The 27,906-nt window shown below is 55.5% G+C and overlaps 3 protein-coding genes across 3 annotated transcripts in view; 2 read left to right on the top strand and 1 right to left on the bottom strand.

The window, feature by feature from the left end:
- LOC139605196 (zinc finger protein 23-like) overlaps positions 1–27,906 on the top strand; it is a 554,146-nt gene that overhangs the window by 402,054 nt on the left and 124,186 nt on the right. The window lies entirely within an intron of this gene.
- On the bottom strand, positions 6,392–16,333 carry LOC139605240 (zinc finger protein 572-like). The gene is made up of 2 exons (XM_071456583.1): positions 16,258–16,333; positions 6,392–7,655 (listed from the first exon to the last, which is right to left on the bottom strand). The coding sequence occupies exons 1-2, from the start codon at positions 16,331–16,333 to the stop codon at positions 6,817–6,819; spliced, it is 915 nt and encodes a 304-aa protein (XP_071312684.1). The 3' UTR covers positions 6,392–6,816.
- On the top strand, positions 17,532–26,910 carry LOC139605241 (zinc finger protein 436-like). The gene is made up of 2 exons (XM_071456584.1): positions 17,532–17,931; positions 25,785–26,910. Exons 1-2 carry the CDS (start codon positions 17,532–17,534, stop codon positions 26,429–26,431), a joined length of 1,047 nt encoding a protein of 348 aa, XP_071312685.1. The 3' UTR covers positions 26,432–26,910.

Here is a 27,906-nt window from a genome sequence, read left to right on the forward strand (position 1 = left end):
TCGTCCTTCTGGAAGGGGCTGTCCCTGCAGACCGTGGCCCCTGGGGCAGCGCTGGCACTGGACGCGCTCCACGGACGCTGCAGGCGCTTCCCCGTCCGGTCCAGGCACCAGGTGTAATCCTCCTGGAAAAAACAAAGAACAATTGCACGAAAGTCAATTCAAAACAAGACCTGGAAACAAGAAAAAGCACAAAGCCTGTCACCGTTTCATGGGCCTGAGGAGGGTCTGACCACTCCATGTGAGAATTAAACCTGTCCACGGGCAGGGAAAATCCGCACCTCTCCCGCCCATAAACGCACCCCTTCCTCAAGGGCCTGCAGAGCAGACCAGCTGGGGCACGGCTTGGGAACCCGTCCCCCTCTGCCGCCCCCATCCACATGGATGGATGCTTTTGTCAGGCTGGCTGCCCCCGCCTCAGCCCGTGCCAGGCTGGCTGGCAGAAGCTGTCAGCAAGGCCAGGAGCCGGCTCCCCTTCCACAACATCCATCCTCTGTCCTGCCAAAAAGCAGCTCGGCGGCCGGAGGGAAAATTAATATTCCCCAGCGCCGCCGAGCGGGGAACCTCCGGCGCGTGGCCAGGCCGAGCCCTGCCGTGCCTGGGAGCACCAGCATCCCCCCGCCCCTGCGCCGGCTGGGGACTCATCTTGATTCCATCGGGGCGCAGAGCGTGTCCTCCAGGCAGGGGCCGCGGCCAAAGCCAATCGGCTCTGCCCCGCCAGCGGCCAGCTCCAGGATGGTGTTCCCAGCTCCACGTCGTGCTCCAGAAGAACGCGCCAGCTGTGCCCCGGCTTGCGGGGACATCACGATGCCATTGAGCTGCAGGAGGATGTTTCCCCTGTCCCAGTCCGTGGCACCTTCACCACACTGCCACCACTTCTCCAATGGGACGGGCAGCACGGAGCCGCTCCCTCCACAGCTCGCGGGGACCAGCGGAAGCAGCATCTCCTCGGCTGTGCTCTCTCCTCTGCGCCGCGGCCGCAGGGAAACACTCCGGGGTTTTCTTCCAGCGCCACGAGACGCGTGCCGCTGCTGCTTGCTGGGCTCCTGGATCCTCCTGTGCACAGGGAGGCATCTCTGCTGTCTCCTGGGCCAGGCAGGGCTCCTGCAGCCAAGAATGCTCAAAAAGGTCCTCCAGTGCTGGCCTGTCTGTGGGATCCATGCATAAACACCACCTGATGAGGTGCTGGCACTCTGCGGAGAGAAACCAGAAACCGCCGCTCAGCGGGACAAGGCTCCTGTCCATGCTCTCCCACATTCCACAGCGCCCAGGCCACACCCGGAGTGCTCAGAGCTGCAGCCAAAAGCTTCCTATCAAACCTCTTTTGCGGAGGACACCAGCACAGAGGCACAGGTGCCACCTCCTCCAGCTAAGCCCAGGAGATGCACCTCCTCACCAGCTGCAAGAGCAGGACGCTTATGTGCCAGCCGCCCCTCCCAACCCCGTTCTTCCCCTCGTGCCTTGAAGGCACATCCCCACCTTGAGACACCCGGGGCAGGAAGAAGAGCTGGCCCCGGACGATGTCCTCTCGTTGGTGTGGAAAGGAAGGTGCCCTCAGAGCAGCTCATAGAGCAGGATGCCCAGGGACCAGATGGTGGCTGACTGGCCATGGTAGCAGCCAAAGAGGATCCACTCCGGTGGGCTGTACTCCGGCGTTCCTATGGGACACGGGCGCAGCTCATCAGGCCCATGCTGCTCCCTCCCTCCCAGCCAGCTCCCGTTCCACAACAGCCAGCCCCTGCCCTGCCAAAAAGCAACTTGGCTGCAGCTGGCTGAAGAAGGATTCCCCCTCCTTCCTTGCCTCCTTCCTTCCCTCCCTCTTCCCCCTATGCCAGCCAAGGGAGGAACTTCTGCTGCCCAGCTGGGCCCCGGCTTTGGGCTCACCTGACATCCGGGTGTAGAACGTGTCCTGGAGGATCGTGCCGCAGCCGAAGTCGATGAACTTCGCCTCACCCGTGGCCAGGTCGACGAGGACGTTCTCGGCCTTGATGTGGGGGTGCAGGACGCCGCGGCTGCTGCAGTGCCCCATGGCCTCCAGCACCTGGCGGAACAGCCCCCGCGCCACGGGCTCCGTCAGGAACCGCCGCTCGTGCAGGAAGTACCAGAGGTGCTGACAGCGCTGCGGACGCTCCATGAGCAGCGCGAAGCCCTCGGGCACCTCGAACCAGTCCAGGAGCCGCACGACGCCGCGGAAGCCAGGCCGCGACACCATCCACAGCAGCGCCAGCTCCAGGGCCACAAGGGCGCCCTTGCACTGCGGGGGGACCGCGATGCCGTCAGCGGGGCCGAAGCTGCGCTGTGCCTCGGGCAGCCCCTGCCCGGCCCCGCCGCGGCTCGCCATGGCCCGGCCCGGGGCGCTGCGCGGCCCCCGCTCACTCCACGCTCGCTGCCCTCGCAGCGTTCCGGCTGCCGCCCTGCCGGGCCTCGCCACAGCCCCGTCCTGCACGCCCCGCCGGCTCCTCCCGCTGGCCCCGCTCACTCCCCAGCCGCGCCCACTCCGAGATGCGCTCCCGGGACACTCGCTTGATGGCCGCCTGCGAGCCAAGGCCAGAGGCGGGCTGAGCTTGTCGCTCGCCGCCCGCCGCCACCCTCCGAGCCGGCCCCGTCTCTTCCCGGGGCGCCATCGGCGAGGCGGGGACCGGAGTAAACGCTGCCGCAGCCGCCGCTGCCCAGCAGCGGGCCCTGCCGCTAGAGCTGCTCTAGGGGAGGCCTCTCCGCCCGTGCGGGCGGCACCGCGCTGCCGCTCTTCTGCCCGGGGCACCCGCCCGCCCGGCGTGCTGCTGCTTGCCGAACCGCCCCGGGCTGCGGCGGCTCGGGGCCGGCGGCCGAGCTGGCGAGCGGCGGAGCTCGGAGCGGGGCAGCTGCCGTCCACGCTGTCGGCCACGGGGCGGGAGCCAGGCGGCAGCGGGGCGGCCGCGGGCGGAACCGCGGCAGGGGCTTCGTTCGGGGCCGGGGCCTCGGCCGGGGCTGGGCCAGAGCCCGCGCCAGGCGCAGCCAAAAGCCCGCGCTGCTCCGCCAGCACCAGAGCGAGCGGCTCTTCCAGCGGCGCCACAGCCAGGACAGAGAGAGCCCGGCCGAGGCGGAACCACGGCGGGCCGGGCAGGGGCGGGCACGGGGCGGCCCCGCCGAGGGGCGCCTTGCGGGACGCGGCATCAGCCAGGCTGGGAGAGGCGGAACACGGACGGCACGGGACAGAACGGGAGTAGCGTGAGTGTGAGAGGGAGAAGGGGATGTCGAGCGAGTGGGAAGTCGAGCAGAAAACCGATCGAGAGAAGCGCTGCTGCTGCTGCTGCTGTGGAGCCGCCGGAGCTCGCGGCCGTTCCTCCGTTGCCCCCGCGAACCCAACGGAGGAGCCGCCGCGCGCCCCAAGGAACGAAAGAGAGAAACAAACAGATCACACCCCAAAGTCATTCCTATTAGAGAAGTAACCAAAGAAAACAACGTAGCAATAACGAAGACTGTTGGCTTCTGGCTTCTTTCTTCTTTGCATGAGACCAAGCATTTCATGGGGAACAATTGCCTCTTCTGACAATTTTGCCAGAGTGGACTGGAGCAGAGCATTTACTTTTCAAATAGAAAAGGAAAATCGTGTCAGTAATGTCATCTCTTTTCATCCTCTGTTGACACAGTTGCAGGCTGCCAAAAGACATGGTCTGCAGTGTGGAACTTGGGGCCAAGTTTCTTTTTCTGCCAGAGGATGAGGAGGGGAAGTATCCCAGAATCATGGAGTCGTGGCATGGTTTGGCTTGGAAGGGATCTGGAAAATCCCATGGCTGCAACCCCCCTGCTGTGGCTGGGGACCCCTTGCACTGGACCGGCTTGTCTAGAGCTCCATGCAGCCTGGCCTTGAACACTGTCAGGGACGGGACATGCCCACCTTCTCTGGGCAACCTGTTCCAGGAGAGCCTTTTTTCTGAATCCCTTACCTAAACCTAATCTCTCTCCATTTGGATCCATTCTCCCTTGTCCTGTCCTTGCCTGCCCTCGTACAAAGTCCCTGTCCAGCTTTCTTGTGGGTTGCCCTCAGGTACTGGAAGGCCACAGCTGGATCAAGGCTGGGTCTCTTTCCCAGGCTGAAGAAGCCGAGCTGTGTCAGCCTTTCCTTGCAGGAGAGGAGCTGCAGCCCCGGCACCATCTGGGTGTCCCTGCTGGGCCCCTGCTGCAGCGTGTCCACGTCCTTGCCGTCCGTGCCGGGGAGCCCGGCAGAGGCGGAGGCAGCGCTGCAGGTGCAGGGTCAGCGGCGGGGAGGAGACCCGGCCCTGGCAGCGGCTCCGGGAGCAGCGATCGGCGCTGGGCCGCCCGCACTGCAGAGAGCCGGGGCCCTTGTGCCTGCCCTTGTGCCCAGGGCGCCTTTCCCCGCCGCCCGCCCGCCCGCCCGCCCGCTCGGGGGAAATGCCCCCTGTGCCGCCCCTCAGGGCCGCCCCTCGCCGCTGCCCCGGGCGCTCCCGGCGCCGCCTGGAGGGGCCCAGGCCTCGGCCTCACCCTGCTCAGCCCGAGGCCTGGAAAAGCAGATTCAAACACCCACCCAGAAAGTGCCCCAGGATGCCAAGGTCAATCTTTTGTCACCAGCACGGCTTTGCTATCAGAGTCTGGACGAGAGTAGAAAATCACCAGGGGAAAAGAGCATGAACAAGTTCTGCCTTGGCACTACCTCAAGCTGTGGGGTACCAGTTGTTGGTTTCACTGGCTCTGGATTGAAGGCACTTGAGACAGTAATTCATGTTCAGACTCAAGTGTTTATTATTTCTTATTGGTAAAACAGCCTCATTACTGGGAGTTCAGCAGCTTTTCATTAGAAGGCACAAAATGGCTAACAATCTCTTGTTCCAAGGTCTTTTAAGACTAAACTATCCAATTAGGAACTGACACCTAGATTATTTTCCCTTTTAACCCAATAACTGATCCCAAAGAGCCTGCAATGTGGAATTTCTGCCCAATTACAAAAACCCACCCAAACTCATGAAGAAGAAGGAAGAAGCATGAAGAAGAAACCCAGGACGAAACACTGTGCCCTCCATTTTGCTTCCATCCACAACATACTAAAAATCCCAAAACCTCAATTTCTCAGAGTCAGAATAGACCAAAGCCCAAACACTGGAGGTGATAAAAATGGACTAAAACCACAACCAAGGAATTTGCATCGCCCTGAAATACCTTTCCCCTTACATCAGCCTGGTGCATATTCGTAGACCCTCATGCATATCCATCAACTACTTTACATATTCCAGGAATGATTTTACATGGCCCCTCCCTGGGTCTGCCTTTTCAGAGCATGTGTGTTTCTTGGCTGTGGTTTTGGCTCCTTCTCTTTATCACCTCCAGGTTTTGGGCCTTGGTGCACTCTGCCTTCAGACGGGGAGTGCTGATAGTTGGCAGATCTGTACAGGTGTCCTCATCCTGGGTGCATTGGATGTTATCCCATCCAAGCAGGCAGTTTAACACAAGCAGCTATTTCACTGATTAATAACAGAAATAAAAACTACATAACAAAGTTACTTTCAGAAACAGTCCCAGCCCATATTTGATCCCAGTCTGTGTGGTCCTGATCCATATGGTCCCAGAAACCTGGGATCCCAGTCCATACAGTCCCAGTCCATATTTGATCCCACTCCAGGCTATCCTGGTCTGGAGGGTTCTGATCCACAGGATCCCCATCCAGGTGATCCCAGCCCAGGTGATCCCAGCCCATATTTGATCCCAGTCTGTGGGGTCCTGCACACACTCCCAGGGTCTGGAATTCCAGTTCCCAGCCACGAAAAAATGTTCCTGCCCTTGAACTTCCTTCCTATCCCCTCAACAAATTGCAATAAAATTATAAACAAAGAAATAATAATTGAAATTAAATAAATTATAATAAAAAAAATCTCAACTCTTCTTTACAATACTCCAACAATGATTTAACTCAAACCAACAATAACTATTACTATAATATTACCAATGCATATAAATAAACAAATTATATATCAAGAAATACCTTTTGAAAATTTTAACTCGATGACTAATATACTTTAGATAAAAATACCTAAAGAAACAAACAAGCAATCTAACACCTCTTAGTTAAACAATTCATATTACAAATATACTAAACACAAAACCAAACACCACTATAATTTCTCAGACATTTCAACCAAACAATTAAACTTTAATAACATCCTTAAGTACTCTTGAAAAACTAAAATTACTTTTAAAAAATTAATTGTGTGTGGGTGGTTTTATTTCAATATTGGTTTTTGGATTGTTTGGGATAGATGATTTAAAAAATGGGATTTTTATAGGAATTGAATCAGCTGAGAAGGTGGCACTCTGCAAACAGAACTGACTGAAAATGAACGGGACAGAAATCAGTAACTCTGAAAGTTTTATTTGCTATAAAATACAACCCACACACCCAGCCCCACACAATCCCCATCCCACTGCTCCAAATTGGGATCCCACTTCTCCCAATCCCCTTCCAACCCCATCTCACCCTGGTGGCTGTGGAATGGAGAGTTTGGCATGGGATTGAGGTTTTTTGAGGAGGGAACAAGGAATTTGAGGTAGGATTGAGCCTTTTTGGGTTAAAATTCAGTTATTTTCAGTGGGATTTGAGTGGTTTTAAGGTGACAGATTCATCCCTCTTTGCTTTTGGAGTAGAGAGAGATGGAAAAGAGAAAAAAATTCAGGCCAAACCAAAGGACAAGCAGGCAGGAGTGTTCCCAACATGGATCACAGGGAATGTGAGTGACCAGGGCTGTGCCCAAAGTGCCTCCTCCAGTGGGGGATGGAGCTGCAGCAGCGCACGAAGCTCTTCCCGCACTCGGGGCACTCGCAGGGCTTCCCTTACCGGTGCCTCCGTTGGTGTCGGGTCAAGTGAGAGCTCCTGGAGAAGCTCTTCCCACACTGGGGACACTCGTAGGGCCTCTCCCCAGTGTGGATGCGCCGGTGCTTGACGAGGTCAGAGTTGTACTTGAATCCCTTCCCACAGTCTGGGCAGCGGAATGGCCTCTCCTCTGTGTGAATCCGATAGTGCAGGAGGAGATTGGAGCTGGTCTGAAACCTCTTCCTGCATTTATCACACTCGTAGGGCCTCTCCCCTGTGTGGATGCGCCAGTGGGTGACGAGGGTGCAGTTGCGCTTGAATCCCTTCCCACAGTCGGGGCATTGGAAGGGCCTCTCCTCTGTGTGACTCTGATAGTGCTGGAGGAGACTGGAGCTGGTCTGAAACCTCTTCGCACACTTGGAACACTCATAGGGCCTCTCCCCAGTGTGGGTCCTCTGGTGCACGATCAGGCTGGAGCTCTGGCTGAAGCTCTTCCCACACTCCCCACACTCGTAGGGCCGTTCCCCAGTGTGGGTCCTCTGGTGCACGATCAGGTGGCAGTTCCTCCTGAAGCTCTTCCCACACTCCACGCACGTGTGGGGCTTCTCCCCATCATGGAGCTGCTCATAGAGCACCAGCTCTGAGCTCTGGCTCCATCTCCAGCCGCCTTCCCGGCCCAGGCTGGCTCTTTCCCCCTCACATCCCCGCCATCTGCGTTTGCAGCCCCTCCTCGTGCGGCATCTCCGGGCCTTTTCCTCCCCGTTGGCTTCCTGCGCCGTGGAGCCGCTCAAAACAGCCTCTGCCACCAGGTTCTGCCGCGGGCATTTGTCCTCCCTGCTCTCCATGCTCAGCTCCTGCTCTGGGCGAGGAAGGACAAGGACAGCATGGGATTTGCCTCCCTGCCACACGCAAGGGCAACGAGATCCCCCCAGGGCACACCCGGGGACGCAGTGCCCCCTCTTGGCTCTCCCCATTTCGGGATGCCGGGGCTCTTTGGGCTCCCGGGCTCCCTTCTCCCCTCATTCTCTGCTCTGCGCTGCAGCGGCTCCAAGGAGTCCCCCCTGCCCCTCTCCAGGCTCTTGAGGCTCCCGCCAATGGCGGCGCTCCCCCCTCTCTGGCCTCCCCACTTTGGCCTCCTGGGGCACACAGGGCTCTGCTCCTCCAGGCTGCCTCTGCCCGCAGCCGCCACCGCCACCCCCCGATGTCCCCCCGAGGGGCCTTTTCCGCTCAGCCTTGGACTTCTTCATTCTCCAAACATCCCCCCAAAAACCCAACCCAGGGACCCCCCGGGATATCCGGGCCGGGCTCCCCCTCCCCGCTCACCGGAGCCATGGGGGGGTGATGATCCCACAGGTGGGGGCTGCGAATTCAGGCAGGGCTCGAGACCGCGTGGCTCCCTGAGCTCAGCCTTGATCCGCCTTTGTCCCTCCTCTTCCTCTTCCTCCCGCTCCTCTCTGTTTTCCCCACCTCCTTCTCATCTTCTATCACTCCCCTTCCATTTCTTCTCCTCCTCCTGCCCCCTAACCCCGCCTCCTCCTCCCCCTCCATCCCTGCCCTTCCCTCCCTCCTCCTCCTCCCCCAGCAGCAGCCACACCCTCGGTGCCCCGTTCCCGCAGCCCTCGCAGCCCGCGGCAGCAGCGGCCATGGAGCCGGGCCAGGTCGGCATGGGCAGCGCGGGGCTCTCGGCTGCTCCCAGCCGCTGCGGGCGGGGGGAACCCGGCCCAGGCCAAAGGAGAGGCAAACTGGGCAAACTGGGGGCACATCACAAAGCTAAGGATGCAGCAGAAAATGGAGCTGAAAGAGTTAGTTTAATATTAACTCCAAACGAGGAAAAGCTGGAAATTCCAAAGTTTAGGGAAGCCGAGAAAAAAGAATTAAACAAGATAGGAAATGAACAAGATAAATCAGGGTAATAGAAACTTCTACATGACTTAATAAAATGTGCTTACTAGGAAAAGATTAGAAGACGTGCATCAGAAACCCCACTGGCGTACTCAAGCTTTGTGTGATCATTTTTTAAGGAATTTTGGGTGCACTGGGATTTTTGGTGTAGCAAAGCAAGTCACTGAAAGATGCTTAATTTGCCAAAGGATAAATAAAAAGGTGATGAGAAAAACAACATTAGGAGGTCATGAGTTAGCTCGTCGACCATTTCAAAATATCCAAGCAGAAGTTTAGATTTGTTAGGTTCTGGATTTATTTGGAAAAAAACCCATTTAATCTAGAAGAAAGAGAAGATGCCATATGTTAGACAGGAGATTTTAGGAGAATAAAAATCTTTGAAGTATCAGAAACACCCGAGGAAAAAAACAAGAAAATAAAAAGGGGAAATGAAAGGGAGGGGAACAAGAGGAAAAGTCAGAAAGAGAGTGGGATCCTCTGCAGCTCTTGCCCCCTCCGTTGGCGGCCGAGGCGCCTGTCCCGGGTCCCGGCTCGCTGCCCGCCTCAGCTCCGCCTGCCCCGGTTTCCATCCCAGGTGCGGGCTCACTGCCCAGGGCAGCTCCACCTGCCCCGGCGCTGGCGGTGAATTTGTGTGCCCTGGCCCCACTGCCCGGCCCGCGGCCGCTCTGCCGGCCATGCTGGGGAAGATGGGGTTGCTCTGTCCTGCCGCGTGGGCCGAGGTCACCGCGCCGACCGCACCGAGGGCGGGTCCCAGCCATCCCATCCCCGGCTGCCCTGCCCGTGCCAGCTGCGCTGGGCAGCGCCGCTGCTGCTGCCGGGGTCTCCCACCTGCCTTTTCTCTGCCGGGAGCTGCCGGATCAGCCGCCAGAAGCCATGTGGGGGCTGCCCACGCTCCGGCTCGGCCTCCACGGGAAGATCCCCCTCTGGCCATTCCGGCAGCAGACCCTGCCCACACTCCGACCGAGCCTCGGCGGGATATCCTCCCCTGACCCCTCCTGCTCTGAGTTACGTCCCCTTGGTAACCACAGCTCCTGCTGTTCAGGGAAAATCCCTCTCTCTACAGGAAGCACCTTATCGAAACACTAGGAGCTCAGTTAAAAGGCAGCCCTCTCCAAATTCTTTCTCAAAACACGGGAGAAAGGCTACAGAAGGTAAAAAAGTGAAAGAGTTAGATGAAGGGATTGCTCTATTGCCGTTCAGAGAGGTTCCCATGGCAGGGATGCGCTGCCCCGCCCCGCGGGAGCCACCGGCGCCCCTGCCGGCCGTGCCCGGAACTGCACCCAAGGGGAAAGCGCCGCAGCCGAAAGGCCGGGACCGGCTCCGGGCTCTGTTTGTTGTCACTGCCGGAGCTGTTGATACACACTACTATTATTATATTATACACACTAGTAAAGAACCGTTATTCCTAATCCCATATCTTTGCCTGAGAGCCCCTTGATTTCACTATCTTAAAAATTAAGAGGGAGGGGCTTTGCATTCTCCATTCCAAGAGAGGCTTTTTCTGCCTTCCCAAGCAGACACCTGTCTTGTAAAGCAAGACAAGCACCCACAGGCACTGAGGGGGGCTGCAGGAGGGGCAGAAGAAGGCCCTGCAGCACTTGGGCACAAAGGCCCAGCAGGTGAATGCAAGAAGGGAGCAGCAAAAGGCCAAGCTGAAGGCAAAGGCCAGGGCAGAGCTCCTACAGCCCCTGAGGGATCAGCCCCAGGGCCCAAGGGGGCCCCAGCACCCAGGGCACGGCTCGGCCACAAGCACCCGGCAGAGGCATTGCCCTCCTCGGCAGGGCACAGCCCACCCAAACAGCCCCTGGCAAGGAATCAGGGCTCCGGCTGCAGGGCACAAGGACACTGCAAGCAGAGACAGCAGCACCCTCAGGACCAGCAAGTCCAGCCCGTGATGGACATGGATTGGCAGGGCTGTCACAGCTCCCATCACACCAGGGACCCTCCACACTGGAGCCCTTGAAAACATTCAGGTGGGTCTGCATTGAGAGGAGGCATTTTCTGATGGACACAGGGCCTCTCAATCTGCTCTGAATCTTAGACCTAAAGGGGAAAATAGTAAAGGAATATTTTAATTTTTAAGGGAATGAGTGGGAAAGATGAGCAGGTATGATTTGTTCAACCACTATTAGAAGCTGTGGGGGATAGGTTTGAAATAAATGAATTTCTTTTTCTTCCTCCTGTGATTGTAATTAACTAGGAAGGAGTTTGAGAGCTGGATTTTAATACTGTAAAAAGGGATACAGAGGCTAGTTCTGTTGTACCTCTGTGTCAAAAGTCTGACAAGGCCTATGCTGAAGTGAACCCAGAAGTGTGGGCAGCCCCAGGGAAATACAGAAAATTAGATATGGAGCCTCTACAAATTAAAGCAACCAGGACAAGCACTACCCTGTTCCAAGAGAGGGAAGGAAGGGCTCACAGCCTGGTATTGAGTCCCTGTTAAAGGCAGGGCTTTTGGAGCCAAGGATGTCTCCCTACAACACTCCTATCCTGCCAGTCAACAAACTGGATGGATGGACACAAGGAGGAAACACAGAATTTTCAAGTGTTAAGATTAAATGAGGCGAGTGGCCTGGGCCTTCCAGACAGGGAAAAAGAATTTGAATTATAGGTGGACATTAAACAGGGTCTTGCCAAAGGAATTCTTGTGCTAAAATGTTTAACCCAGTGGCCAGAGAGCAGCCTCATTGTCTGCAGAATTGTGCAGCCACAGCTTCCGTGGGAGCAGAGGCTGAAAACTGATGACAACAGGAGGATCTCCTAGAGTTCAAGTCTGGCATCAAGTTAAAGCTTTGACAACCAAAAGAGCCTCTAAATGGATGAGCAGGGCTCGGTGATTACAGTATGAAACTTGTTCAGTGGCACAGGAGGATTCAGAACTGAGGACAGGGCAAGGGTTTAACCCAGCCTCCTGTTTGAACAGCCTGGAGAGGGGCTGGCAAGGAACCCAGGACTGCACTCAAGGGACAGAGCTCCCGAGCCAGGCTGGGAGAGATTGATGGGACATTCCCTGGCCTGAGGGAGACAATGTGTTTGTGGATGGCTCTGCAAGGGCAGCAGAAGGGAAAAGAGCTACAAGACAGGCTGTTATTAAGGAAGGGGAATCAGACCAAGCGCAGGTCACCGGCCCATGCTCAGCTCAACCCGCGGAGCTGTGGGTGCTTGTAAGAGCCTGGCACTGAAATGCCCTGAGCAGGAAGGCTTCAAAATCTTCTGCTGACACCATGGCACCTAAGAGGGAGGCAAAAGCAATTCTGACTGCTTCAGCAAGCACTGGATCACTTATTAACCTATTTCTAAAAGAAATAATTCAAAGATAATGGATTGTGGAAGCAATAGATTCAGATGGGGAACTCATTTTACAGGAAAGACCCTTCAGGGGGTTATGGCAGCTTTAGGAATACAATGGGACCTCCATAACCCCTGGCAAGCCCAGAGCTCGGGTTGGGTAGAAAGAATGAATGGGGAAATAAAGAAACACCTTTGGAAGCCGGAGATAGAAACCAAGATGCCATGGGTAGAGCTTTTGCCATTGGCTTTGGCAAGAAAAAGAGCCAGACCCAAGGCAGATATTCAATTATCTCCCTTGGAATTCATGTCTGGAATTCCTTACCTGGGAAATTCTCCACCTAGTGCAGGGTGGAAATAAGGGATGTAAATGTAAGGCAGGCTGTAGCCAGGATCCTGTCTCCTGTGGAATCTCTCCCCCAGGAAGCTGGGCTGGCACAGAGCCTGCCCTGGGACTTTGCTGTTGCCAACACCCAGCCAGGACCTCGGCTCCTGCCTAAGGAGTGCAAAGCAGCACCACTGGTGGCCAAGGGGCCCACGCCAAGTGTCCCTGAGGCCAGAAACAGCCGCCAGCACAGCTGAGCACGGGGGGACCCCTCAGCCTGGCCTCAGGGGCTCTGAAGCCCCGGAGATTTGCACTTCCCGCCTGCAGCAGGACCATGGGAGCCGCCCCTGAGCCTGCCCTGAAGGCAACGCAGCAGCAGCCAGGGCTCCACAGCGGGCCAAGCCCCTGGGCCTGCCCACAGATCCTCTGCTCAAACCCTCGGGAATCCTGGCCACCCTCCCCTGGCACCTCCAGCCACTGCGGCCAAGCCTCGCTGCCGCTGCTGCAGCTCCAGCGCTGGCTGGGCCTGCACTGCCACAGCTGCTGGGGAGCACCGCGGCACAATTCCACCCTGGGGCTCACTCACACCCACACTCTGGGCTGACTGCGACTGCACTGCTGCAAAATGTACCCATCCTGCTTCTTTTAAATCTTATTTCTCTGCTCAGAAAGGTTTCTCTACTCAAAGGTTTGCCTTTGGGAAAGAAATTTTAAAGGTTTTATTTAAGGGGTTCCCAGTCTGTTCGGATGTTAAACTCATCTCCACCACTCAATGGAGATGAGTTTAACATCCGAACAGACTGGGAATAGCCCAAAAGACACCCACAGAGATAAGGACCAGCAACAAAACATCAACGCCCCGCAGCAAACAGCAACCAACAGCTACCCCAGACACTGCCCCCGCACAGCTGGAGACACCTGGTCTGGAAAAGGCTGAGAAGGAAATCCAGGAGTGTGGGCGGAATTCACAGCAGAGGGGAAGAAATCCGAGTCTAATAGGAAACCAAACACTAAAAACTTACACGACTTGGAAGCAATGAACATTAAAGCAGTGGATTTAGATTGGTTCAGACTACGTAAAGTTTAGGAAAAATCGAGTAAAACTGACATGTCATGGAATGATTTTTTCTGCACAGCCGGGCTATGTGTGGATGAAAGTATTTCTGTTGCACATCCTGGCCAGAACCAAGCAATGCCTTGACTCTCTCACACGAAAGAGATTCTTGGAGAGTTTTTGTTTTCCCTACAGTTTCAGTGATAAGATTACAACATGAGAAACATTTTTTATAATAATCCTACTTTATATTGTCAGGTAGGTTTGGGACAGAAGGGTGAGAATCAATTTTTGGTCAGGTTTTTTCCATGTTCGCCTTTATGTTGCATTTTGCAAAATTGAAGAGCTTTAACCGTGATACTTTTAACTCTTAAATAGTTAATACTTTTTTTAAATAAAGCAGGGTGAAGCTGCAAAGGGAAACAGCAAATGGAGAATGTTGGGAAAACTTTACTATAAATAAATGGGGGGGAATTGAGATGAGGGACTACATTTTGTTCGTCACGAAAAAGAGACCAGTGTGTTACAAGAGTTGTCTGCTGACTATTTCTGTACTACTTCATGAGATATGAGCCACAAGGATACCAGGGAAGGGGTTGCAGGAGCCCACACATAGTCCCACGCAGCAAATGGTACAAACAGATAACTCACAGAAATAACGACCAGGGAAAAGCTGGGGAAGGGGCAGGGGCAGATAAACACCCAGCAGGGAAACCTTTCCCGCTGACAAATGGTACAAGCAGATAACTCACAGAGATAACGACCAGGGAAAAGCTGGGGAAGGGGCAGGGGCAGATAAACAGTCTGCAAGGCAGGATATTTGCTTGCTTAAGCTTGATAGGGCACAGTTTGCAAGGCAGGACATTTGCTTGCTTAAGCTTGATAGGGCACATATTGCGTTAATCATAAGATTTTGGTAATTTTCCACGGAGAAGTCACCAAATAAGGACATAGGGTGAAGAAGACGCGGCTGAGGAAGACTCCGCAGCCTTTATCACCGACCACCAGGAGACAGAAGGATGACCCCCTAGCAACAACCAGCGCAGGCGCAGAGAACTCTGAGATAACATGGACTCCTGAAGGATGGAGAGGATAAAAGGACTGAATCAGAAACTAGTTGGGGCGGCAGTAGGTGGAGCGGAGACTCCCCTGTCGCCCAGCGCTGAGCCTTTGCTTATGTAGTATAACTGCTTCAATAATTAATAAATTCTTTGATTGGAAATTACTCGTTTTGAGTCAATTTTATAACAATGGGGTGTCCAGGGGGTCCCTGTGCCCAGGAAAGGGGGTGCACGGGCCCCGGTGTTGAGGAAGGTGGTGGGTGGGGGCTGTGGAAGGCAGGAGTGGGGGTCCAGGGGGTGCTGGGGTCAAGGAAAAGCGGGGGCTGGGGTGTCTGAGAGGGGGAGGGCCGGGAAAGGGGGTGCGGGGGGGCATTGGTGCTGCATGAGGGGGTGCAGGAGGGTCCCCGTGCTGGATAAGGGGGTGCAGGGGGGGGTCCCTGTGCCTGAGAACGGAGGGTTTGGGAGGGTTCCAGTCTCGGATATGGGGGTGCACGGGGGTCCTGGTGCAGTGGAATGGGGGTTCAGGGGGTCCTGGTGCTGTATAAGGGGATGCAGTGGGGTCCCGGTGCCCAGGAATGGGGGTTCAGGGGTGCCGGTGCCAGATAATGGCCTGGCTGGGATCTGGTGCTGGGAAAAGGGGTGCAGGGGGTCCCAGGGCCAGATAACGGGATGCACTGGGGTCCCGGTGCCCAGGAATGGGGTTCCAGGGGGTTCCATTCCCGAGTTCCGGGGTTCAAGGGGTCCTGGTGCCTGAAAATTGAGGTTCAGGGGGTCCCGGTGCCGGATAAGGGGATGTAGTGGATCCCGGTGCCCAGAAATTGGGGTTCAGGGCGGTTTCCCTGCCCGGGAATGGGGGCTCAGGGGGTTCCAGGCTGCAGATAAGGGGGTGCAGGGGTTATCGGGGCTGAGGAAGGGGGTACAGGGGGGGTCCCAGTGCCCCGAAATGAACGTTCAAGGGGGGTCTCTTGACCCCCTGGAACCCCAGGGGACCCTCCGGGATCCCCTGGAACCCCTTCCAGGAAGCGCCGGGAATGAAGAACTGGGGGGACACTGAAATTTGGGAGATCTGGGGGTCCAAAAGCCGAGGAAAAGGGAGGGTCTGGGGTCTGGGAAGGACGAGGTGGCCGGGAATGGGCGTGCAGGGCGTCCCAGAGCACTGACGGGGGTGTGGGGGGATCCTAGGCCCGGATTAGGGGGGGCAGGGGGGTCCCAGTGCCCAAAAATTGGGGTTCAGGGGGTTCCCGTGCCGGGGAATGCGGGTTCGGGGGGAGTTTCCTTCCAGGTATTTGGGATTCAAGGGGGTCCCGGTGGCCGGGAATTGCGGTTCCGGGGGCGTCGGTGACCAGAAATGGGGATTCAGGGGGGTCCTGCGGCCACATGAGGGGGTACAGGGCGGTGCCAATGCTGGGGAAGGGGGTACAGGGGGGTCCCTGTGCCCAGAAATGGGCGCTCAAGGGGGTCCGCGTGCTCAGGAATGGGGGTTCAGGGGGGTCCCGGTGCTGAAAAAGGGTGCTGAGGGGGTCACAGGACCGAAAATGGAGGTTCAGGGGAGTCCCGGTACCCGGGAATGGAGGTTTAGGGAGTTCCCGGGGCCCAGGAATTGCGGTTCAGGGGGGTCCCGGTGAACAGAAATGGGGGTTCAGGGGATCTCGGTGCCAGATGAGGGGGTACAGGGGGGTCCCGGTGCTGGGGAAGTGGAGTGAGGGGGGGTGGCATGACCCAAAATGGGGGTTCAGGAGGGTTCCCCTGCCCGGGAATGGAAGATCAAGGGGGTCCCGGTGCCCGGGAATTGCGGTTCAGGGGGGTCCCGGTTTCGGGGGGTCCCACTCACCTTTGGTCGCGGCCCCCGGGTCCCCCAGGAGCCCCAGGAGCCCCCGGAGCACCCCCAGCCCCAGCGCTGGGGCCATCGCAGCCGTCCCCGATCGCGGCTGCAGAGACGCAAAAGCCAAAGTGCCCGAGGGAGCGCGGGGGGACGGGGAAAGGGCGAATTCCAGGGAATTCACCTGGATCCCCTCCTGGCACCCCTCTGGATCCCTCGGGGATCCGTCTGGGACCCTCCAGGGCCGCGCCCTGCGGGACCCCCGGGCCGGGCTCTGCTGAACTCCCGGCCCTGCGCTCAAACTCTGCCCGGACCCCGCTGGGCTCGGCCCAAAGCCGGGCAAGCAGCGGGAGCAGCGGAGCCAATTTTTGCTGCGGGTGCGGGTCCCACCCCCGGCGGAGCAGGGCTGGGCGCTGGGACCCGATCCCTGATTCCCAATCTCCTTCTCTCTCGCTCTCTCTCTGCTGTTCTCTCCCTTTCCTTTGGGGGATCATAAATCCCAGAGCGGCCGCAGAGCCCCGTGCCCAGGCCGGGTTTCCCAGCAAAGGGAGGCTGGGGCTGAGGTGCCCCGGGCTGGCCGGGAATGGGGGCCCGGGGCTCCCTGGGCTCACGGAAATGGGGGATCCAGGGGCTGGGAGAGGAGGATACCCGGGAAAGGGGGTGCAGGGGGGTGTTGGTGCACGATAAGGGGGTGCAGGGGGGGGTCCCAGTGCCCGGGAATGGGGTTGGGACGGGGGGGTGGGCAGCAGCTGCTGGAGAGAGACTGGGACAGACTGGAATGGACTGGGACAGACTGGGAAAAGAACCCACTGGGAGCAGAACTGAGGCAGCAGAGATCATACTGGGATATACTGGGACCACACTGAGGGCTACTGGGAACATGCAGGGGACAATTGAGATTGGACTGGGAATGGTTTGGATCATCCTGGGACTGACTGGAATCATACTGGGAGTGACCAGATCTGTAGTAGGGGTGAAGAAGAGAAACTGGAATAATGCAGGGAGCAACTGGGATCATACTGGGAGCAGCTGCCCCATGCTGGGGTCATACTGGGATCATACTGGGACTGATGGGGTGACACTTGGAGTGACTGGCATAGTACTGGGAGTGTCTGGGAGTAACTGGGATCAAACTGGAGGTGACTGGACTTATACTGGCAGCAACTGGGACCACAGCGGGGGCAAATGGCATCGGGTAAGGTGTGACCGGGCTCATCCTGGAAGTGCCTGGGGCCACACTGGGCTCTTACTGAGAGGGACTGAGAGTGAAAGGAACCATACAGGGCATGACTGGGAGCCGCTGGGACCGTGTCGGGGGCAACTGGGATCCTACCGGGAGTGATTTGGACCATACTGGGAGTGACCGGGAGCCACCGGTGAGGCGGCGGCGGAGCTGGGAGGCGGCCGCAGCGCAGGTGGGAGCCGCGCTGGGTTGTGCGGGGGCTCGGGGCTCGCTGCGGACCTCGGGGGCGGCAGGGGGCTCAGGCGGGTTCCTTGTGCCGTGTCCGGCCCGTGGTGCCGCTGCCGTGAGGGCGCTGCGGGAGCGGCTGCCCGCGGTCTCCTTGCGGCCGCTGCCTCGGCAGGAGCCGCTGCCGGAGCAGCGCTGGCTCGGCCCGGTTCCTGTGGCTGGCACAGGGGCGGCTGCCCCGTGCCCGCGGCTGTGCGGGGAAATTCACGTGGCCGGAGGTTTCTGTGCCCCGAGGAGACAGAGGAGTCCTGTACAAGTGACTTCATTGCTGAGCAGAGGGAGAGGCCGTGGCGCATTTGCCGTGCGCTCGCTGCCATTGTTGTAGTTCGCAGCCTCCTTTTTATCCTCATTTTCCCGGCTCATCTCCCTCTCCCTTTGCCCACTGGCTGAGGAGGTACTTGGAAGGTTCAGACCTCCCGATCTGCCAACTGCACGTCCTCGTTAATGTGCACCCCCACTTTTGTAGAACAGCCGATATTCACGGCTCTGTTAAGTCTTTTTTGTTCTCGACGTTCAGGAATTTAGCGGGACTTTCTGCGAGCAGCAGTCCATGTTAATTAATAACATTTATTGAAGCTGGTGGTTTCGCCCCTTACTTCCTTATCTACAAGTCCCTGGCCCCCCGCTCAGCTGCTGAATGAGCTGCACTCTCAAGGTGTGGAGCACGGTAAAAAGGTGAGAGGTGCTGTAGCACATCAGAGCAGAAGCAGCATTCGTTTAACCCATGGTCTGCCAGGGAACCACAAAACCATGTCCCATTCCCATCCTTTCCACGTTTGGACTGGTACATGAGCTGCTTTTTTGTTTCCTTTGTTATCTGTTTCACCACTTTTGCTTTGTCATCTATTTGCCAAGACCAGTTTGAGTCATTTGATTTTCCACAAACTCCTCTTTTCTCTGCTAACAGATGATCTGATCCCATCCCATGGTGAAATGTTGTGTTCCTCATTTCAGTGGATTGCTCAGCAGGAAGGTCAGGAGCTGGAGCTGTCTGGTTGGTTATTCCGAGGGCAGCTTGTAATCTAATGGTGCCATTGAAATGAGAAATGGGTTCTGTGGCTCCTGATATGAATTGGTTTGGGTTCCCAGGGGCTGGTCCATGGTGTTGTAGGATTTGTTCTGCTGGCCGTTCATCTTCTCCCCATTTTTGGCTGCTCTCTCCAGCCAGGGCTGCATCAATTGACTGCTTTTCTCTAATTAAATCATCAAATACTTGGATTCCCAACTGATTTCCCGGAACTTGTGGTAGCAAGAACATCTCAGTGCTCTAATCCACCCTATATAACATAGACAGTGACAGCACACGTTGGAGTGGGCAGAGGGATGATTCCCCCCCATTTATTTATAGTGAAGTTTTCCCAACATTCTCCATTTGCTGTTTCCCTGTGCAGCTTCACCCGTTTCTGTTGCAGGGTCAGATATCCTCACCCCGGGCTCTGCCTTGAGCTGTGCAAATTCCATCAGGGCAAGCAGGCAGAGCTCGGGGTGAGGGGCAGGGGGAACCAGCCCAATTCCTGCCCCAGGCAAGAGACCCACGTACATTGGCCAGGCTTTGCCCAGCAGGGTTCATTTGCATTCCTAAAGCTCCTCTCCTGGCTGACTAGAACCAAAGCTTCTCTTCCAGGGCAGCCATCTGGTGAGTCACATGTGGCCCCCCGGAATCTGCTTTTTTTAAAAAAAGTATTAACTATTTAAGAGTTAAAAGTATCACGGTTAAAGCTCTTCAATTTTGCAAAATGCAACATAAAGGCGAACATGGAAAAACCCTGACCAAAAATTGATTCTCACCCTTCTGTCCCAAACCTACCTGACAATATAAAGTAGGATTATTATAAAAAATGTTTCTCATGTTGTAATCTTATCACTGAAACTGTAGGGAAAACAAAAACTCTCCAAGAATCTCTTTCGTGTGAGAGAGTCAAGGCATTGCTTGGTTCTGGCCAGGATGTGCAACAGAAATACTTTCATCCACACATAGCCCGGCTGTGCAGAAAAAATCATTCCATGACATGTCAGTTTTACTCGATTTTTCCTAAACTTTACGTAGTCTGAACCAATCTAAATCCACTGCTTTAATGTTCATTGCTTCCAAGTCGTGTAAGTTTTTAGTGTTTGGTTTCCTATTAGACTCGGATTTCTTCCCCTCTGCTGTGAATTCCGCCCACACTCCTGGATTTCCTTCTCAGCCTTTTCCAGACCAGGTGTCTCCAGCTGTGCGGGGGCAGTGTCTGGGGTAGCTGTTGGTTGCTGTTTGCTGCGGGGCGTTGATGTTTTGTTGCTGGTCCTTATCTCTGTGGGTGTCTTTTGGGCTATTCCCAGTCTGTTCGGATGTTAAACTCATCTCCATTGAGTGGTGGAGATGAGTTTAACATCCGAACAGACTGGGAACCCCTTAAATAAAACCTTTAAAATTTCTTTCCCAAAGGCAAACCTTTGAGTAGAGAAACATTTCTGAGCAGAGAAATAAGATTTAAAAGAAGCAGGATGGGTACATTTTGCAGCAGTGCAGTCGCAGTCAGCCCAGAGTGTGGGTGTGAGTGAGCCCCAGGGTGGAATTGTGCCGCGGTGCTCCCCAGCAGCTGTGGCAGTGCAGGCCCAGCCAGCGCTGGAGCTGCAGCAGCGGCAGCGAGGCTTGGCCGCAGTGGCTGGAGGTGCCAGGGGAGGGTGGCCAGGATTCCCGAGGGTTTGAGCAGAGGATCTGTGGGCAGGCCCAGGGGCTTGGCCCGCTGTGGAGCCCTGGCTGCTGCTGCGTTGCCTTCAGGGCAGGCTCAGGGGCGGCTCCCATGGTCCTGCTGCAGGCGGGAAGTGCAAATCTCCGGGGCTTCAGAGCCCCTGAGGCCAGGCTGAGGGGTCCCCCCGTGCTCAGCTGTGCTGGCGGCTGTTTCTGGCCTCAGGGACACTTGGCGTGGGCCCCTTGGCCACCAGTGGTGCTGCTTTGCACTCCTTAGGCAGGAGCCGAGGTCCTGGCTGGGTGTTGGCAACAGCAAAGTCCCAGGGCAGGCTCTGTGCCAGCCCAGCTTCCTGGGGGAGAGATTCCACAGGAGACAGGATCCTGGCTACAGCCTGCCTTACATTTACATCCCTTATTTCCACCCTGCACTAGGTGGAGAATTTCCCAGGTAAGGAATTCCAGACATGAATTCCAAGGGAGATAATTGAATATCTGCCTTGGGTCTGGCTCTTTTTCTTGCCAAAGCCAATGGCAAAAGCTCTACCCATGGCATCTTGGTTTCTATCTCCGGCTTCCAAAGGTGTTTCTTTATTTCCCCATTCATTCTTTCTACCCAACCCGAGCTCTGGGCTTGCCAGGGGTTATGGAGGTCCCATTGTATTCCTAAAGCTGCCATAACCCCCTGAAGGGTCTTTCCTGTAAAATGAGTTCCCCATCTGAATCTATTGCTTCCACAATCCATTATCTTTGAATTATTTCTTTTAGAAATAGGTTAATAAGTGATCCAGTGCTTGCTGAAGCAGTCAGAATTGCTTTTGCCTCCCTCTTAGGTGCCATGGTGTCAGCAGAAGATTTTGAAGCCTTCCTGCTCAGGGCATTTCAGTGCCAGGCTCTTACAAGCACCCACAGCTCCGCGGGTTGAGCTGAGCATGGGCCGGTGACCTGCGCTTGGTCTGATTCCCCTTCCTTAATAACAGCCTGTCTTGTAGCTCTTTTCCCTTCTGCTGCCCTTGCAGAGCCATCCACAAACACATTGTCTCCCTCAGGCCAGGGAATGTCCCATCAATCTCTCCCAGCCTGGCTCGGGAGCTCTGTCCCTTGAGTGCAGTCCTGGGTTCCTTGCCAGCCCCTCTCCAGGCTGTTCAAACAGGAGGCTGGGTTAAACCCTTGCCCTGTCCTCAGTTCTGAATCCTCCTGTGCCACTGAACAAGTTTCATACTGTAATCACCGAGCCCTGCTCATCCATTTAGAGGCTCTTTTGGTTGTCAAAGCTTTAACTTGATGCCAGACTTGAACTCTAGGAGATCCTCCTGTTGTCATCAGTTTTCAGCCTCTGCTCCCACGGAAGCTGTGGCTGCACAATTCTGCAGACAATGAGGCTGCTCTCTGGCCACTGGGTTAAACATTTTAGCACAAGAATTCCTTTGGCAAGACCCTGTTTAACATCCACCTATAATTCAAATTCTTTTTCCCTGTCTGGAAGGCCCAGGCCACTCGCCTCATTTAATCTTAACACTTGAAAATTCTGTGTTTCCTCCTTGTGTCCATCCATCCAGTTTGTTGACTGGCAAGATAGGAGTGTTGTAGGGAGACACCCTTGGCTCCAAAAGCCCTGCCTTTAACAGGGACTCAATACCAGGCTGTGAGCCCTTCCTTCCCTCTCTTGGAACAGGGTAGTGCTTGTCCTGGTTGCTTTAATTTGTAGAGGCTCCATATCTAATTTTCTGTATTTCCCTGGGGCTGCCCACACTTCTGGGTTCACTTCAGCATAGGCCTTGTCAGACTTTTGACACAGAGGTACAACAGAACTAGCCTCTGTATCCCTTTTTACAGTATTAAAATCCAGCTCTCAAACTCCCTCCTAGTTAATTACAATCACAGGAGGAAGAAAAAGAAATTCATTGATTTCAAACCTATCCCCCACAGCTTCTAATAGTGGTTGAACAAATCATACCTGCTCATCTTTCCCACTCATTCCCTTAAAAATTAAAATATTCCTGTACTATTTTCCCCTTTAGGTCTAAGATTCAGAGCAGATTGAGAGGCCCCTGTGTCCATCAGGAAATGCCTCCTCTCAATGCAGACCCACCTGAATGTTCTCAAGGGCTCCAGTGTGGAGGGTCCCTGGTGTGATGGGAGCTGTGACAGCCCTGCCAATCCATGTCCATCACGGGCTGGACTTGCTGGTCCTGAGGGTGCTGCTGTCTCTGCTTGCAGTGTCCTTGTGCCCTGCAGCCGGAGCCCTGATTCCTTGCCAGGGGCTGTTTGGGTGGGCTGTGCCCTGCCGAGGAGGGCAATGCCTCTGCCGGGTGCTTGTGGCCGAGCCGTGCCCTGGGTGCTGGGGCCCCCTTGGGCCCTGGGGCTGATCCCTCAGGGGCTGTAGGAGCTCTGCCCTGGCCTTTGCCTTCAGCTTGGCCTTTTGCTGCTCCCTTCTTGCATTCACCTGCTGGGCCTTTGTGCCCAAGTGCTGCAGGGCCTTCTTCTGCCCCTCCTGCAGCCCCCCTCAGTGCCTGTGGGTGCTTGTCTTGCTTTACAAGACAGGTGTCTGCTTGGGAAGGCAGAAAAAGCCTCTCTTGGAATGGAGAATGCAAAGCCCCTCCCTCTTAATTTTTAGGATAGTGAAATCAAGGGGCTCTCAGGCAAAGATATGGGATTAGGAATAACGGTTCTTTACTAGTGTGTATAATATAATGATAGTAGTGTGTATAAACAGCTCCGGCAGTGCCAACAAACAGAGCCCGGAGCCGGTCCCGGCCTTTCGGCTGCGGCGCTTTCCCCTTGGGTGCAGTTCCGGGCACGGCCGGCAGGGGCGCCGGTGGCTCCCGCGGGGCGGGGCAGCGCATCCCTGCCATGGGAACCTCTCTTAACGGCAATAGAGCAATCCCTTCATCTAACTCTTTCACTTTTTTACCTTCTGTAGCCTTTCTCCCGTGTTTTGGGAAAGAATTTGGAGAGGGCTGCCTTTTAACTGAGCTCCTAGTGTTTCGATAAGATGCTTCCTGTAGAGAGAGGGATTTTCCCTGAACAGCAGGAGCTGTGGTTACCAAGGGGACGTAACTCAGAGCAGGAGGGGTCAGGGGAGGATATCCCGCCGAGGCTCGGTCGAAGTGTGGGCAGGGTCTGCTGCCGGAATCGCCAGAGGGGGATCTTCCCGTGGAGGCCGAGCCGGAGCGTGGGCAGCCCCCACATGGCTTCTGGCGGCTGATCCGGCAGCTCCCGGCAGAGAAAAGGCAGGTGGGAGACCCCGGCAGCAGCAGCGGCGCTGCCCAGCGCAGCTGGCACGGGCAGGGCAGCCGGGGATGGGATGGCTGGGACCCGCCCTCGGTGCGGTCGGCGCGGTGACCTCGGCCCACGCGGCAGGACAGAGCAACCCCATCTTCCCCAGCATGGCCGGCAGAGCGGCCGCGGGCCGGGCAGTGGGGCCAGGGCACACAAATTCACCGCCAGCGCCGGGGCAGGTGGAGCTGCCCTGGGCAGTGAGCCCGCACCTGGGATGGAAACCGGGACAGGCGGAGCTGAGGCGGGCAGCGAGCCGGGACCCGGGACAGGCGCCTCGGCCGCCAACGGAGGGGGCAAGAGCTGCAGAGGATCCCACTCTCTTTCTGACTTTTCCTCTTGTTCCCCTCCCTTTCATTTCCCCTTTTTATTTTCTTGTTTTTTTCCTCGGGTGTTTCTGATACTTCAAAGATTTTTATTCTCCTAAAATCTCCTGTCTAACATATGGCATCTTCTCTTTCTTCTAGATTAAATGGGTTTTTTTCCAAATAAATCCAGAACCTAACAAATCCAATGCTTGGATATTTTGAAATGGTCGACGAGCTAACTCATGACCTCCTAATGTTGTTTTTCTCATCACCTTTTTATTTATCCTTTGGCAAATTAAGCATCTTTCAGTGACTTGCTTTGCTACACCAAAAATCCCAGTGCACCCAAAATTCCTTAAAAAATGATCACACAAAGCTTGAGTACGCCAGTGGGGTTTCTGATGCACGTCTTCTAATCTTTTCCTAGTAAGCACATTTTATTAAGTCATGTAGAAGTTTCTATTACCCTGATTTATCTTGTTCATTTCCTATCTTGTTTAATTCTTTTTTCTCGGCTTCCCTAAACTTTGGAATTTCCAGTTTTTCCTCGTTTGGAGTTAATATTAAACTAACTCTTTCAGCTCCATTTTCTGCTGCATCCTTAGCTTTGTGATCTGCCCCCAGTTTACCCAGTTTGCCTCTCCTTTGGCCCGGGCCGGGTTCCCCCCGCCCGCAGCGGCTGGGAGCAGCCGAGAGCCCCGCGCTGCCCATGCCGACCTGGCCCGGCTCCATGGCCGCTGCTGCCGCGTGCTGCGAGGGCTGCGGGAACGGGGCACCGAGGGTGTGGCTGCTGCTGGGGGAGGAGGAGGAGGGAGGGAAGGGCAGGGATGGAGGGGCAGGAGGAGTCAGGGTAAGGGGGGAGGAGCAGGGGGAGGGATGGAAGGGGCGGGATGGAAGAGGAGCAGGAGGTGGGGATAAGACAGGGGAGGAGGAGGAGGGGGGATGGAAGAGGAGGAGCGGGAGGAGAAAGAGCAGTGAAGGAGGCGGGGTTAGGGGGGAGGAGGAGAAGGAGGTGGAGATAGGACAGAGGAGGAGCGGGAGGAAGAGGAAGAGGAGGGACCAGGGCGGATCAAGGCTGAGCTGCGGGAGCCACGCGGTCTCGATCCCTGCCTGAATTCGCAGCCCCCACCTGTGGGATCATCGCCCCCCCCATGGCTCCGGTGAGCGGGCAGGGGGAGCCCGGCCCGGATATCCCGGGGGGTCCCTGGGTTGGGTTTTTGGGGGGATGTTTGGAGAATGAAGAAGTCCAAGGCTGAGCGGAAAAGGCCCCTCGGGGGGACATCGGGGGGTGGTGGTGGTGGCTGCGGGCAGAGGCAGCCTGGAGGAGCAGAGCCCTGTGTCCCCCAGGAGGCCAAAGTGGGGAGGCCAGAGAGGGGGGAGCGCCGCCATTGGCGGGAGCCTCAAGAGCCTGGAGAGGGGCAGGGGGGACTCCTTGGAGCCGCTGCAGCGCAGAGCAGAGAATGAGGGGAGAAGGGAGCCCGGGAGCCCAAAGAGCCCCGGCATCCCGAAATGGGGAGAGCCAAGAGGGGGCAGTGCGTCCCCAGAGACGGCCTGGGGGGATCTGGTTGCCCTTGCCTGTGGCACGGAGGCAAATCCCATGCTGTCCTTGTCCTTCCTCACCCAGAGCAGGAGCTGAGCATGGAGAGCAGGGAGGACAAATGCCCGCGGCAGAACCTGGTGGCAGAGGCCGTTTTGAGCGGCTCCACGGCACAGGAAGCCAACGGGGAGGAAAAGGCCCGGAGATGCTGCACGAGGAGGGGCTGCAAACGCAGATGGCGGGGATGTGAGGGGGAAAGAGGCAGCCTGGGCCGGGAAGGCGGCCGGAGATGGAGCCAGAGCTCGGAGCTGGTGCTCCATGATCAGCTCCATGATGGGGAGAAGCCACACATGTGCGTGGAGTGTGGGAAGAGCTTCAGGAGGAACTGCCACCTGATCAGGCACCAGAGGACCCACACTGGGGAAAAGCCCTATGAGTGTGGGGAGTGTGGGAAGAGCTTCAGCTGGAGCTCCAACCTGATCAGGCACCAGAGGACCCACACTGGGGAGAGACGCTATGAGTGCTCCAAGTGTGGGAAGAGGTTTCAGACCAGCTCTGATCTCCTCCTGCACTATCAGAGTCACACAGAGGAGAGGCCCTTCCAATGCCCCGACTGTGGGAAGGGATTCAAGCGCAACTCCACCCTCGTCAAGCACCGGCGCATCCACACAGGGGAGAGGCCCTACGAGTGTGATAAATGCAGGAAGAGGTTTCAGACCAGCTCCAGTCTCCTCCTGCACTATCAGATTCACACAGAGGAGAGGCCATTCCGCTGCCCTGACTGCAGGAAGGGATTCAAGTACATCTCCACCCTCGTCAGGCACCGGCGCATCCACACAGGGGAGAGGCCCTACGAGTGTCCCCAGTGTGGGAAGAGCTTCTCCAGGAGCTCTCACTTGACCCGACACCAACGGAGGCACCGGTAAGGGAAGCCCTGCGAGTGCCCCGAGTGCGGGAAGAGCTTCGTGCGCTGCTGCAGCTCCATCCCCCACTGGAGGAGGCACTTTGGGCACAGCCCTGGTCACTCACATTCCCTGTGATCCATGTTGGGAACACACCTGGCTGCTTGTTCTTTGGTTTGGCCTGAATTTTTTTCTCTTCTCCATCTCTCTGTCCTCCAAAAGTCTGGAGGGATGGAACAGTCATCTCAAAACCACACATATTCCACTGAAAATAACTGAATTTTAACCCCAAAGGGCTCAATTCCACCTCAGATTGCTTGTTCCTTCCTCAAAAAACTCAATCCCAGGCCAAACTCAATCCATTCCACAGCTGTCAAGTTGAGATGGAGTTGGAAGGAGATTGAGAGAAGTGGGATCCCAATTTGGAGCAATGGGATGGGGATTGTGTGGGGCTGGGTGTGTGGGATGTATTTGATAGCAAATAAAACTTTCAGAGTTACTGATTTCTGTCCCGTTCATTTTCAGTCATTTCTGTTTGCAGAGTACCACCTTCTCAGCTGATTCAATTCCTATAAAAATCCCATTTTTAAAATCATCGAGCCTCTAACAATTAAAAACCAATATCCAAATAAAACCACGCACCCCCAATAAATCTTTTAAAAATAATTTTAATTGTTTTGGAGTACTTAAGGATGTTATTAAAGTTTAATTGTTTGGTTGAAATGTCTGAGAAATTATAGTGGTGTTTGGTTTTGTGTTTAGTATATTTGTAATACGAATTGTTTTACTAAGGTGTGTTAGATTGTATGTTAGTTTTTTAGATATTTTTTATCTAAACTACATTAGTCATCGAGTTAAAACTTTCGAAAGGTATTTCTTGATATATAATTTGTTTATTTATATGCATTGGTAATATTATAGTAATAGTTGTTGGTTTGGTTTGACTCATTGTTGGCGTATTATAAAGAAGAGTTGAGATTTTAATATTTTATTTTTATTATAATTTATTTAATTTCAATTATTATTTCTTTGTTTATAATTTTATTGCAATTTGTTGAGGGGAAAGGAAGGAAGTTCAAGGGCAGGAATATTTTTTCCTGGCTGGGAACTGGAATTCCAGACCCTGGGAGTGTGTGCAGGACCCCACAGACTGGGATCAAAGATGGGCTAGGATCACCTGGACTGGGATCAAATATGGGCTTGGATCCTTTGGATTGGGGCTGCACAGGCTGGGACCATATGGATCAGGACCACACAGACTGAGATCAATTGGACTGGGATCAAATATGGACTGGGACTGTTTTTTAAAGTAACTTTGTTATATAGTTTTTATTTCTGTTGTTAATTAAGCTCAGTGAAATAGCTGCTTGTGTTAAACTGCCTGCTTGGATGGGATAACATCCAATGCACCCAGGATGAGGACACCTGTACAGATCTGCCAACTATCAGCACTCCCCGTCTGAAGGCAGAGTGCACCAAGGCCCAAGACCTGGAGGTGA

The sequence above is a fragment of the Agelaius tricolor genome, unplaced genomic scaffold, assembly GCF_023055355.1.
Source record: "Agelaius tricolor isolate 1412-34295 unplaced genomic scaffold, bAgeTri1.0.p SCAF_61, whole genome shotgun sequence".
Classification (NCBI taxonomy): Eukaryota; Metazoa; Chordata; class Aves; order Passeriformes; family Icteridae; genus Agelaius; species Agelaius tricolor.